This window comes from Somniosus microcephalus, chromosome 32 (assembly GCF_052327205.1).
Source record: "Somniosus microcephalus isolate GS21.2 chromosome 32, FLI_Smic_1.0, whole genome shotgun sequence".
Lineage (NCBI taxonomy): Eukaryota > Metazoa > Chordata > Chondrichthyes > Squaliformes > Somniosidae > Somniosus > Somniosus microcephalus.
This window is the reverse complement of record NC_141018.1, coordinates 39,065,454-39,078,379: the sequence shown is the minus strand read 5'-3', so window position 1 is coordinate 39,078,379 and position 12,926 is coordinate 39,065,454. Positions and strand designations below refer to the sequence as shown.

At 49.4% G+C, this 12,926-nt stretch overlaps 1 protein-coding gene across 8 annotated transcripts in view; it reads left to right on the top strand.

Moving 5' to 3' along the window:
- LOC147097457 (neogenin-like) overlaps positions 1–12,926 on the top strand; it is a 217,927-nt gene that overhangs the window by 180,849 nt on the left and 24,152 nt on the right. For 6 of the 8 annotated variants that reach the window (XM_085972461.1, XM_085972460.1, XM_085972459.1 and 3 more), the window contains exons 10-17: positions 122–270; positions 1,851–1,989; positions 2,101–2,150; positions 8,101–8,242; positions 9,379–9,489; positions 10,327–10,521; positions 10,959–11,054; positions 12,392–12,627. In XM_085972461.1, the coding sequence (XP_085828587.1) occupies positions 122–270; positions 1,851–1,989; positions 2,101–2,150; positions 8,101–8,242; positions 9,379–9,489; positions 10,327–10,521; positions 10,959–11,054; positions 12,392–12,627 (1,118 nt within the window). The remainder of the gene's footprint in view (positions 1–121; positions 271–1,850; positions 1,990–2,100; positions 2,151–8,100; positions 8,243–9,378; positions 9,490–10,326; positions 10,522–10,958; positions 11,055–12,391; positions 12,628–12,926) is intronic. The other 2 variants (XM_085972456.1, XM_085972458.1) reach the window with 1 other exon arrangement.

Here is a 12,926-nt window from a genome sequence, read left to right as displayed (position 1 = left end):
CTCTTTGAAAAGAATGGAAACCGCACTGAAGGGCAGTTTGGTTTCTCGTGCAATCTGACTTCACCCCACGTGGGTTCACTGTCGTTCAAATTTGCAAACAGGTGTTCTCTTTGTTTTTCAGTTCAAGTCCCAGGACCAGCCCAAAATCTGGTTGCACAAGCAAACTCGCCGACCTCAATCACAGTCACGTGGCAGGAGCCTCACTCGGACAATGGGCCGATCGCAAACTACAAACTCTACTACATGGAGAAAGGGGCAGGGAGTGAACAGGTGAGGGAAGCGTCTAGAAGGCTCCTCCCCTTTAAGAAGGGGAGGAAGGCCTGCAGTACCGCAGCACGACGTGCCACAGTGTGTGGCGCTGCGGCACGTTACGCCACGATATTCAGTCGCAGCGCCCCAAGAGGGATGCGGGGCACCTCCAGTAGCGCCGCACTTCCCTTTGGGGCGCTACCACTCGATTTCCGGCGGGCGGCCGCGAATGTTTCCGGGGCGCTACTTTTAGTGCCCTGGCGAGGCTGGTGCCCCAAACGGGGCTATAGTTAATTTCTCCCCCAGGGGATTTAGACAGTAGCGGATAGATGGTGCGAAGATTGGGTTTAAAGGCCTGTAGATTGTTGAAGAGAGGGGAGGGTTTCTGTAGATCGTGGGAAAGAATGAGTTTAAGTCGGAGACGGAGCAGTGAGTCTTGCTTCCCTCACCGAGAGGATGCAGGGAGGACGAGTGTGTAGGACGAGAGGTTTGGAGCCTAGGAGGAAGCGGACAGTGAGGGGCCAGTGACCCGGGAGCTGCTGGGTGAAAGCCTGGTTGTGTGCGTGGCTGTACGGCTGGATTCTTCGAGGGAGTTACGGTTAATACACCGCTGCTGGTGTTAGAATAATTGAATCCGAGCATTTTCAGCTTCTATACTACAAGCCGTGTTTAGGATGCACCTTTGCATGGGATGATGTCTGTCTCTGGTTCTGTTACTGTTTGAAGAACTCGTGACTGTTATAACCATCTGTCCAGCTAGAGAAACACGCCACTCACCAGCAACAGCCACCCTACCCTGTAACACTGCTGTCTCCACACCGGCGCTCACCCTTTACTGACTAGTGATTAACGGGCATGCAGTGACTTTTCACACATACTCGTGCAAAAGTACAGAATGGCACAAGTGCTGGTGCTAATATGAAGAATGCCGTTACTCAGAGTGCTAACGGTTGGGAACAATGACCACACACAGTGGATGTGTGGTGGGGGAGTTCAGGTACTGGAGGGTTGAGCTCCGTTGGGTCGAATGCATTTCTGTTCTGTTCCTGTGGCCCGCAGGTCACTGAGGGATGGGAGAGTCGTGTGACAGGAGCAGCTCAAGGCAGAAAGCGGATTTGATTACAAAGTGGGCGTGGTTTTTTATAGCTGTTCTCCCTTGAGCCACTCGAGTAGCACTGAATAGGCAGCCCCCAGCATCAGTCCCAGGCCTACATTGTGTTAGATGATCTTTTCTCCTCTATTTACTCCCTTTGTCATTTAAAGGTGCTGAGCCTTGCTGGTGTACAGAGAGGAGTCACCGATAGCAATTGGGAGCAGGACCTCTGCGATTTCTTCCCCTTCCCAGTCAGGATGGGCTGAGGCCAGTTGTATGCCACTCTAGCCGGGAGCAGCCAGCTCAGCACAGGCCAGGGATGGGACCTGGGTCTATAGAATGGCAACAACCTGCACCTACAGAGCACCTTTAATGTAATAAAACATCCCTCGGACCAGGACTGCCCTGGGCCGTGCTTTAACCCACTAGGCCGCTGGGGAGAGTTTATCGCACGTGCTTAATGGAAAGCTGGACTAGTTTACGATTCCTCTCCTGATTTTCCCTGCAGGATGTGGATGTCGGGAGTCTTTCCTACACCATGAATGGGCTGAAGAAGTTCACCGAGTACAGCTTCCGGGTGGTGGCGTACAACAAGCACGGGCCTGGTGTCTCCACGGAGGAGGTCGTAGCCACAACCTATTCTGGCGGTGAGTATAAACTGGTGGCCGGTTTAAGTCACCTTGCTGTTGAATGGGTGATTGAGTTGTGTGTTACATCTGCTCTTGCTCTGTGACTAACTGGCCTGTTGTGTGTTTCAGTCCCCAGTGCACCCCCGCAGAATGTCACGCTGGAAGTTCGCAATTCCAAGGTGAGTGTTTTTATTCCTAGGAGCAGGAGGAGGCCATTCAGCCCCTCGAGCCTGTTCCGCCATTCCGTTAGATCATGGCTGATGTGTATCTTAACTCTATCTACCTGACTATATTCAAGGGAATACCAGCCTAGTCTGTGCAATCTGCCCTCATAATTCAACCCTCTAAGTCCTGGGAATGTTGAGTTTGGTAGATGTGATGGTGGGAATGTTGAGTGTGGTAGATGTGGTGGTGGGAATGTTGAGTGTGGTAGATGTGGTGGGAATGTTGTGTGTGGTAGATGTGGTGGTGGGAATGTTGTGTGTGGTAGATGTGGTGGTGGGAATGTTGTGTGTGGTAGATGTGGTGGTGGGAATGTTGAGTGTGGTAGATGTGGTGGTGGGAATGTTGTGTGTGGTAGATGTGGTGGTGGGAATGTTGTGTTTGGAAGATGTGGTGGTGGGAATGTTGAGTGTGGTAGATGTGGTGGTGGGAATGTTGAGTGTGGTAGATGTGGTGGTGGGAATGTTGTGTGTGGTAGATGTGGTGGTGGGAATGTTGTGTTTGGTAGATGTGGTGGTGGGAATGTTGTGTGTGGTAGATGTGGTGGGAATGTTGAGTGTGGTAGATGTGGTGGTGGGAATGTTGAGTTTGGTAGATGTGGTGGTGGGAATGTTGAGTGTGGTAGATGTGGTGGTGGGAATGTTGAGTTTGGTAGATGTGGTGGGAATGTTGAGTGTGGTAGATGTGGTGGTGGGAATGTTGAGTGTGGTAGATGTGGTGGGAATGTTGAGTGTGGTAGATGTGGTGGTGGGAATGTTGAGTGGTAGATGTGGTGGTGGGAATGTTGTGTTTGGTAGATGTGGTGGGAATGTTGAGTGTGGTAGATGTGGTGGGAATGTTGAGTGTGGTAGATGTGGTGGGAATGTTGTGTGTGGTAGATGTGGTGGGAATGTTGAGTGTGGTAGATGTGGTGGGAATGTTGTGTGTGGTAGATGTGGTGGTGGGAATGTTGAGTGTGGTAGATGTGGTGGTGGGAATGTTGAGTGTGGTAGATGTGGTGGGAATGTTGTGTGTGGTAGATGTGGTGGTGGGAATGTTGAGTGTGGTAGATGTGGTGGTGGGAATGTTGAGTGTGGTAGATGTGGTGGGAATGTTGAGTGTGGTAGATGTGGTGGGAATGTTGAGTGTGGTAGATGTGGTGGTGGGAATGTTGAGTTTGGTAGATGTGGTGGGAATGTTGTGTGTGGTAGATGTGGTGGTGGGAATGTTGAGTGTGGTAGATGTGGGAATGTTGAGTGTGGTAGATGTGGTGGGAATGTTGTGTGTGGTAGATGTGGTGGTGGGAATGTTGTGTTTGGAAGATGTGGGAATGTTGTGTGGTAGATGTGGTGGGAATGTTGTGTTTGGAAGATGTGGTGGTGGGAATGTTGTGTTTGGTAGATGTGGTGGTGGGAATGTTGTGTGTGGTAGATGTGGTGGTGGGAATGTTGTGTTTGGTGGATGTGGTGGTGGGAATGTTGTGTTTGGAAGATGTGGTGGTGGGAATGTTGTGTTTGGAAGATGTGGTGGGAATGTTGTGTTTGGTAGATGTGGTGGGAATGTTGAGTGTGGTAGATGTGGTGGTGGGATTGTTGTGTTTGGTAGATGTGGTGGTGGGAATGTTGAGTGTGGTAGATGTGGTGGGAATGTTGTGTTTGGTAGATGTGGTGGGAATGTTGAGTGTGGTAGATGTGGTGGTGGGATTGTTGTGTTTGGAAGATGTGGTGGTGGGATTGTTGAGTGTGGTAGATGTGGTGGGAATGTTGTGTTTGGTAGATGTGGTGGTGCTGTATGCCTTCTGTGGTCAACAATACTTGAGGGAATACAAGCCTAGTCTGTGCAACCTGTCCTCATAACTTAACCCTTTTAGCCTCCAGTGAGCTGAATTAGTGAGTAGGCAGAGAAAGGATGGTTTGTGTAGGGCTCAGTGTCTAATCCTGACTTCCATTCATGGGTTCCAGAAACCTCTGTGTTGACTTTTAAAATATCGAGCCTTCACTAAATGCAACTCCCAAGTGGCATTGAGCAGAAAGACCCCAGGATCAATCCCGGGCCTGAATTGTGTTAGTCGATCTTTTCTCCTCCCTGCGGCATGCAGTTCCACAGGTGCTAACAGCCGTCTGGTAACTCACCCGTGGCCAATTCTTCATGTCTGACCCTGGAGCGTGAGTTCAGAGCATCACAGGCAGCCTCAACCCTCTCTCCGTCCAACATCCACAGCCATGCCCTTTCCAGCCAGGGTAGTGATCAAAAGCAGGAAACCTTGATTTCCCTCCTTCCTGACTTATGGACAATTGCAGCATCTCACTGTCGCCCTGACTGAGATCAGGTCACTCGGCACAGACCAGGGACAGAAGCTGGAACTTTCTGATCATGTGGCTGAGTGCATTGACGTACGCAGCTATCTCGGTTCCTGCTTCTGTTCTAAGTACACGTGCTCCTGTTATGATGTCATTAAATCTCCTAACTGCAGTGAGCTTTTAGTTTCTACTATGATGTTTGACGTAAGAAAACTACTAGGCACTTGGTCAGAGTATTAAACAAGGCTTTAATCGACTGTTTCACAACATGGAGATCTAGTTGTCCTTCACTAGTTCCTGTTTACAAAATGTCCTGAGCAAGCTGGGCCCGTGCCCGAGTATTTATACTCTCCCTGGACAGCGCCACCAGCAGGCCGCCCAGTATTATTGCATAAGTCCTTTCTACATGAATGGCAAGATTCATGTCAATGTTTATCTACATATTAAAATAATAAATTCGGCTCTGAGGGAGGGAGTTATGTTCAATGAACATGCTCTGTAACTCATAATGTTTCTCATGGTGTTTGGGGACATGGAGTTTCCTTCGCTTTCTGAATGGATTTCGGAATTACTGAGCTTGGCTGCTGGGTTAGTTGAATTGATCTGTTTGGTAGCTGAATAGAGGAAAAAGGATGATAGGAACAGGAGGAGGCCATTCAGCCCCTCTAACCTGTTCCGCCATCCAGTTAGATCATGGCTGATCTGTATCTTAACTCTATCTAACCTCCTTGGTTCCGTAACCCTTAATACCCTTACCCAATAAAAATCTATCAGTCTCAGTTTTGAAATATTCAGTTGACCTCCAGACTCAACAGCTTTTTGGGGGGAGAGTTTTCCAGATTTCCACCACCCTTTGTGTGAAGAAGTGCTTCCTGACATCACCCCTGAACGGCCTGGCTCTAAGTTTAAGGTTCTGCCCCCTTGTTCTGGACTCCCCCCACCAGAGGAAATAGTTTCTCTCTCTCTCCCCTATCAAATCCTTTAATCATCTTAAACACCTCGATTAGATCACCCCTTACTCTTCTAAACTCGAGGGAATACAAGCCCAGTCTGTGCAACCTGTCCCCATAATGTAACTCTCTAAGTCCCGATATTGTTGCGTTTGATAGCTGAGGTGGTCGGACTGTTGAGTTTGATAGATGTGGCGGTGGGATTGCTGTGTTTGGTAGATGTGCTGGTGGGATTGCTGCGTTTGGTAGATGTGCTGGTGGGATTGCTGTGTTTGGTAGATGTGCTGGTGGGATTGTTAATTTGGTAGATGTGCTGGTGGGATTGCTGCGTTTGGTAGATGTGCTGGTGGGATTGTTAATTTGGTAGATGTGCTGGTGGGATTGCTGCGTTTGGTAGATGTGCTGGTGGGATTGTTAATTTGGTAGATGTGCTGGTGGGATTGCTGCGTTTGGTAGATGTGCTGGTGGGATTGCTGCGTTTGGTAGATGTGGCGGTGGGATTGTTAATTTGGTAGATGTGGCGGTGGGATTGCTGCATTTGGTAGATGTGCTGGTGGGATTGTTAATTTGGTAGATGTGGCGGTGGGATTGCTGCATTTGGTAGATGTGCTGGTGGGATTGTTAATTTGGTAGATGTGCTGGTGGGATTGTTAATTTGGTAGATGTGCTGGTGGGATTGTTAATTTTGGTAGATGTGCTGGTGGGATTGCTGCGTTTGGTAGATGTGGCGGTGGGATTGCTGTGTTTGGTAGATGTGCTGGTGGGATTGTTAATTTGGTAGATGTGCTGGTGGGATTGTTAATTTGGTAGATGTGCTGGTGGGATTGTTAATTTTGGTAGATGTGCTGGTGGGATTGCTGCGTTTGGTAGATGTGGCGGTGGGATTGCTGCGTTTGGTAGATGTGCTGGTGGGATTGCTGCGTTTGGTAGATGTGCTGGTGGGATTGTTAATTTGGTAGATGTGGTGGTGGGATTGCTGCGTTTGGTAGATGTGCTGGTGGGATTGCTGCATTTGGTAGATGTGGTGGTGGGATTGCTGTGTTTGGTTGATGTGCTGGTGGGATTGCTGCATTTGGTAGATGTGGTGGTGGGATTGCTGCGTTTGGTAGATGTGCTGGTGGGATTGCTGCGTTTGGTAGATGTGCTGGTGGGATTGCTGCGTTTGGTAGATGTGGCGGTGGGATTGCTGTGTTTGGTAGATGTGGTGGTGGGATTGCTGCGTTTGGTAGATGTGCTGGTGGGATTGCTGCGTTTGGTAGATGTGGTGGTGGGATTGCTGCGTTTGGTAGATGTGCTGGTGGGATTGCTGCGTTTGGTAGATGTGCTGGTGGGATTGCTGCGTTTGGTAGATGTGCTGGTGGGATTGCTGCATTTGGTAGATGTGGCGGTGGGATTGCTGCGTTTGGTAGATGTGGCGGTGGGATTGCTGCGTTTGGTAGATGTGGCGGTGGGATTGCTGCGTTTGGTAGATGTGGTGGTGGGATTGCTGCGTTTGGTAGATGTGGCGGTGGGATTGCTGCTTTTGGTAGATGTGGTGGGATTGCTGCGTTTGGTAGATGTGCTGGTGGGATTGCTGCGTTTGGTAGATGTGCTGGTGGGATTGCTGCGTTTGGTAGATGTGCTGGTGGGATTGCTGCGTTTGGTAGATGTGCTGGTGGGATTGCTGCATTTGGTAGATGTGGCGGTGGGATTGTTAATTTTGGTAGATGTGCTGGTGGGATTGCTGCGTTTGGTGGATGTGCTGGTGGGATTGCTGTGTTTGGTAGATGTGGTGGGATTGTTAATTTTGGTAGATGTGCTGGTGGGATTGCTGCGTTTGGTAGATGTGCTGGTGGGATTGCTGCGTTTGGTAGATGTGCTGGTGGGATTGCTGCGTTTGGTAGATGTGCTGATGGGATTGCTGCGTTTGGTAGATGTGCTGGTGGGATTGCTGCATTTGGTAGATGTGCTGGTGGGATTGTTAATTTGGTAGATATGCTGGTGGGATTGCTGCGTTTGGTAGCTGCTGGTGGGATTGTTAATTTTGGTGGATGTGCTGGTGGGATTGCTGCGTTTGGTAGATGTGCTGGTGGGATTGTTAATTTTGGTGGATGTGCTGGTGGGATTGCTGCGTTTGGTAGATGTGCTGGTGGGATTGTTAATTTGGTAGATGTGCTGGTGGGATTGCTGCGTTTGGTAGATGTGCTGGTGGGATTGCTGCGTTTGGTAGATGTGCTGGTGGGGTTGTTAATTTGGTAGATGTGCTGGTGGGATTGCTGCGTTTGGTAGATGTGCTGGTGGGATTGCTGCGTTTGGTAGATGTGGCGGTGGGATTGTTAATTTGGTAGATGTGCTGGTGGGATTGCTGCGTTTGGTAGATGTGCTGTTGGGATTGCTGCGTTTGGTAGATGTGGCGGTGGGATTGCTGTGTTTGGTAGATGTGCTGGTGGGATTGTTAATTTTGGTAGATGTGCTGGTGGGATTGCTGCGTTTGGTAGATGTGCTGGTGGGATTGCTGCGTTTGGTAGATGTGCTGGTGGGATTGTTAATTTGGTAGATGTGCTGGTGGGATTGTTAATTTGGTAGATGTGCTGGTGGGATTGCTGCGTTTGGTAGATGTGCTGGTGGGATTGTTAATTTGGTAGATGTGACAGTGCTGTATTTCTTTTGTGGTGAACTGAGCTGTTTCCTTTTCTCAGAGCGTCGTGGTGCACTGGCAGCCACCTCCTCCAGGGACCCACAATGGTGTGATTACCGGTTACAATATTCGATACAAAAAAGGAGGGCGCCGTGGGGAGACAGACACTACCGGAGGGAATCAACTTTCTCAGATAATAGATGGTGAGTCAGTCTAGTGCCTCAAACATAGCCTGCTTCCTGAGGTCACTTTGCCCAGGTGAGAGAACAAAGACTGTCAGGTGCGTTGAGTTGAATTGTCCATAGCCTACAATTACCAATCAGTCAGTGGGTTAATCCTGAGAATGGTGCGCTAGTGACTCATGTGGACCCCCTACCCAGTCAGTTTAACCTTGGGGGAAGTGATAGGGTGCTACAATTGGCCTCAGTACCTTGTCCTAGGTTGGGAAATATTAACCAAAGTTCCCAGTTCTGATGGCTGTCCAGCTGGAGAGTGTGGACAGGGCAGGATCAGGCTCTGGCGGTTCATGCTGGCTGTCGAGACTCACGTGTGATGGTGCTGGGCTGGGAGTAAATTGAACAGCACCAAACGAGGGAGCAGTTTTCCATAGTTCATTGAGGGCCTCCCGTGGCAGCACTGTGGTGCTGCAGGACTTGGACAAGTGTGCCCGCTGGAAAGGCACGTCTCCATTTAAAGCCCACATCTGTTTGGGGTTTGGGGTGTTTTTGTTTTTCTGCAGACATTGTGTTGTGAGCCATGTTTGGTATCATGGTTTGATTTGGTTTGGTTTTAGATTCAACTTCCTTAACTCTGTTCTACTTTGTTCAGTCTCAGTGAAATTGTCTTGCTGGTCAATCTGTGGTCAGCATTAAAAGTTTGTGGATCCACACAGCACAGAGACTGATAGCGGTGGGTCTAATGATTCCCCAACTCTAGGCGCATGCAGGAAAACGGAGCTGTTAAAGTGTCAAACCACAGCGTTCGAGGCTTGGGCTGATTTCTCCAATTGCCAAGCTCCTGCTGCCCTCTGCTGTCTGTGTCTGGGACGGTGCGGGGGGGCTGTCTGTCGGGGACGGTGGGAGGAGGCTGTCTGTCTGGGACGGTGCAGGGGGGGAAGGCTGTCTGTGTCTGGGGCGGTGGGAGGAGGCTGTCTGTGTCTGGGGCGGTGGGGGGAGCTGTTTGTGTCTGGGACGGTGGGAGGAGGCTGTCTGTCTGGGACGGTGCAGGAGAGGAAGGCTGTCTGTGTCTGGGGCGGTGGGGGGAGCTGTTTGTGGGTCACTGTGACGCAGCCTGTGGGGAGCTCTAATATAGCCAGTTTTGCCTCTGCCTTGTGTTGCAGGACTGGAACGAAACACTGAGTACAGCTTCAGAGTCTCTGCCATTACAGTCAATGGCACAGGACCGTCCTCTGACTGGGTGTCTGCTGAAACCTTTGAAAGTGACCTCGATGGTAAGGATTGTAATTAAAATGGAATAGACAGTAGGTAGTGTATCTTTTCAGATGTAAGTCTTCATGTCTGTGTCTAATTTAGTTTTAAAATACTTAAATCTGTTACAACCCCCCCATATTTATTGTATGATCCATAAAGTTTAACTTCTGTGAGATATGTTAGTGCTGGAGGTGGATCACTTTGTCATTTCAGGCAGGTACAGCACGGGTTAGATACAGAGTAAAGCTCCCTCTACACTGTCCCATCAAACACTCCCAGGGCAGGTACAGCACGGGTTAGATACAGAGTAAAGCTCCCTCTACACTGTCCCATCAACCACTCCCAGGGCAGGTACAGCACGGGTTAGATACAGAGTAAAGCTCCCTCTACACTGTCCCATCAAACACTCCCAGGGCAGGTACAGCATGGGTTAGATACAGAGTAAAGCTCCCTCTACACTGTCCCATCAATCTCTCCATCCTTTGAGAAGATAATTCAATGAGGGTGGTTAGGGCATATTAGAATGCCCAGTGGACTCAAGTCATGTCTCCTTTAGTCTCTGGTCAGACTTGGAGTGTTGTGCACATAGACGTAGATTCACACGTAGACAATCTCCATTAGTCAGTGACATTGTTTCTTGCTCGTCCTCACACATCTCTGTCTCACAATCTGTGACTCACTTTGTGTCTGTGTGTTTCTGTTTCTCTTGTCTCTTTGCTTATCTCTCTCTCTCTGTCTATACCCATCTGTCTCTGTATCTCTACCGCTTTCTGTTTCCCTCTCTTTCTCACATCACTAGATGGTTAGTTCTGTTCCGTCTGATTGCTGTGTTGTGATGATTGTTTTGTATTTTACAGAATCCCGGGTTCCAGACAAGCCCAGCTCTCTCCACGTCCGACCTCTAATTAACAACATTGTTGTGAGCTGGACACCCCCTGAAAACCAGAACATTGTTGTGAGAGGTTACGCCATTGGTTACGGCATTGGCAGCCCCCACGCAGAAACCATCCGTGTCGACTATAAGCAACGCTATTACACCATCGAGAACCTGGGTAAGTGAGATGACTATGCTGAGAGTGCAGTGAGGGCTGCTCCTGGGGCTTATCTACAGGCTCTGCTACTCAGGCCAGTGAATCCTCACTGGGACATTACCGTGCAATTTCTGTTAGCAGAGCTTGCGCCCGTTTGTTTAATTTGCCTCAAACTGTGTTAAACAATGCTGCTGAAAACCGCCACAGCTCCACCCGGTCCTGTCCTCACCTCCACTGTCCAGCAAGGGTCGCTGGGTAGGGAGCAGGAGCACTGAAATTGTTATCACACCCTTCTCTAAGTGATGGTAATTTTAACACGCCTGCCACCTCTGAGATTAGGTAAGGCAGCACAGACCGGGATTGAACCTTCGGCTCTATATAACTTAGTATATATTTAACAGTGTGGAGTGAGTGGATCGCCCCAGATGGTCAGCTTATGCGCTGTTCTCTTGTTCCAGAGCCCAACTCGCACTATGTGATCACACTGAAAGCATATAACAAGATCGGCGAAGGAATTCCTTTGTACGAGAGCACAGCCACCAGGCCTCTAACCGGTAACAGGAAAAGATTACAAGTTTCTGCTTTCACGCTCTGATTTACAAAGATGCTGCTGCGTTTCTTAGACTGCATGCACCTTTACAAATAACCATCTAATACTCACCTTGCTCCCTGGCTCCAGGTGGAACAGTGGGATATGCTGGCAGCGGCTATCTCTGTGACTGCTGCTGCTATCCCTATAATTATCTGCCAAAATGAGCACCTCCTTACTCGGGGGAGGGTGGGTGTGGGGGAAGCACTTTCCTGAAATGTGGAAGTCATGGGCCGATTTTCTGAATGTGTGCTCCCAGCAGGGAGCCTTGCCCACAGGGGCATGCGTTGGGAAATTGCTCCTTGTGCTTTGCTGATTGCAGATTCCCAGCTGTCACAGGCACTCAGAAAATCAGCCCTCCTGTTTAGTGACTTCATGGCAGATTGAGGAATGTGCTACCCTCAGTAAGCGATGGGTTGAATTCTGTTCGAGGAAGGAAATGCCGTCGTCCCTGGTATTGAATGCAGTGATTTTCCACAGTTACCTCTTTACAAGAAACATACTCTGAACTTACGTGACCTGATTTATGAAGACTGTTGGCTTTTGACCTCAAGATTAATCCTTGTGTCTGTTAGTGGTTCAGCTAATATTCTCCTCCCAGTTAGGACTGAAAATTGGAGAAATTACAGGAGTTGGGGAGGAAGGATGTGAACAGAAAAGGGAGTGAGGGAGTGGGGCTGTCAGTGAAGGGAAGGGGAGAGAAGTCACCAAGGTGTCAGGGAAAGGGGACCAAAGTAACTTTGGCTTCAAGCTCTGAGTGGCAGGTCAAAGTCTGAATCTCAGCTAGAAATGAAGCTCTCCCATCCTTTCTTGTTGGGGAATGTCCACAGGCACCAACTACCTTTTGTTGAGCGTGCGAGTGTCCCGGCGTTGAGCCTGAGTGTGTCCCGGCGTTGAGCGTGCGAGTGTCCCGGCGTTGAGCGTGCGAGTGTCCCGGCGTTGAGCGTGCGAGTGTCCCGGCGTTGAGCGTGCGAGTGTCCCGGCGTTGAGCGTGCGAGTGTCCCAATGTTGAGCCTGAGTGTGTCCTGGTTATATCTGCGTGTGTGACTTGTCATTCGATTGGTGAATTTAGGAAGGGCAGTCCTGCTAGTTTTACAAATGAACTCATTTTAAACAGTTAATACGTTGAACACTTGCTCTAATCAGTAACCTTGGTTTCTCTGTTTCTTTCTCCTCCATTTCATGCCTTCCTGCTGCTCTGGTCTCACGGGCTCACTCTCTGTGGCTGCTTTCCCCTTTTCCTTGCATGATTTATTACTTATCTTCTTCACAAACATTACTCTTGTTTAATTTATCCCTCAGACCCTTTTGACCCTTCCGAAGTTTATTTATTTGATCTTTTCAATAATCCATACACTCCAGTACCAGACCCCAGTCCCATGCTGCCCCCGGTCGGAGTCCAGGCAACTGTACTTACCCACGACACCATCCGGGTCACCTGGGCTGACAGCTCGCTGCCCAAGAACCAGAAGATCACCGACGCGCGATTCTACACGGTTCGCTGGAAAACCAACTACCCTGCCAACACAAAGTACAAGGTGAGCCCTGTGTTTGCCAGCGCAGTTACATCCTGAGTCTCCTCTTTATATGTACATGGAACTGTGTATAGTTCCAAACTTGCTCCTTCATCAACACTAAGCACTGACTGGTGATAGGATTGTGGGAGTGAGGGTTAATTCCCTGTGTTATGGGGGTCAATTCCCTGTGTTATGGGGGGTTAATTCCCTGTGTTATGGGGGGTTAATTCCCTGTGTTATGGGGGGTGTTTCCCTGTGTTTTGGGGTGTGGGGGAGGCGTTGCTCTGTTGTACGGTGCTGGTCAGTGGATGATGGGTGAC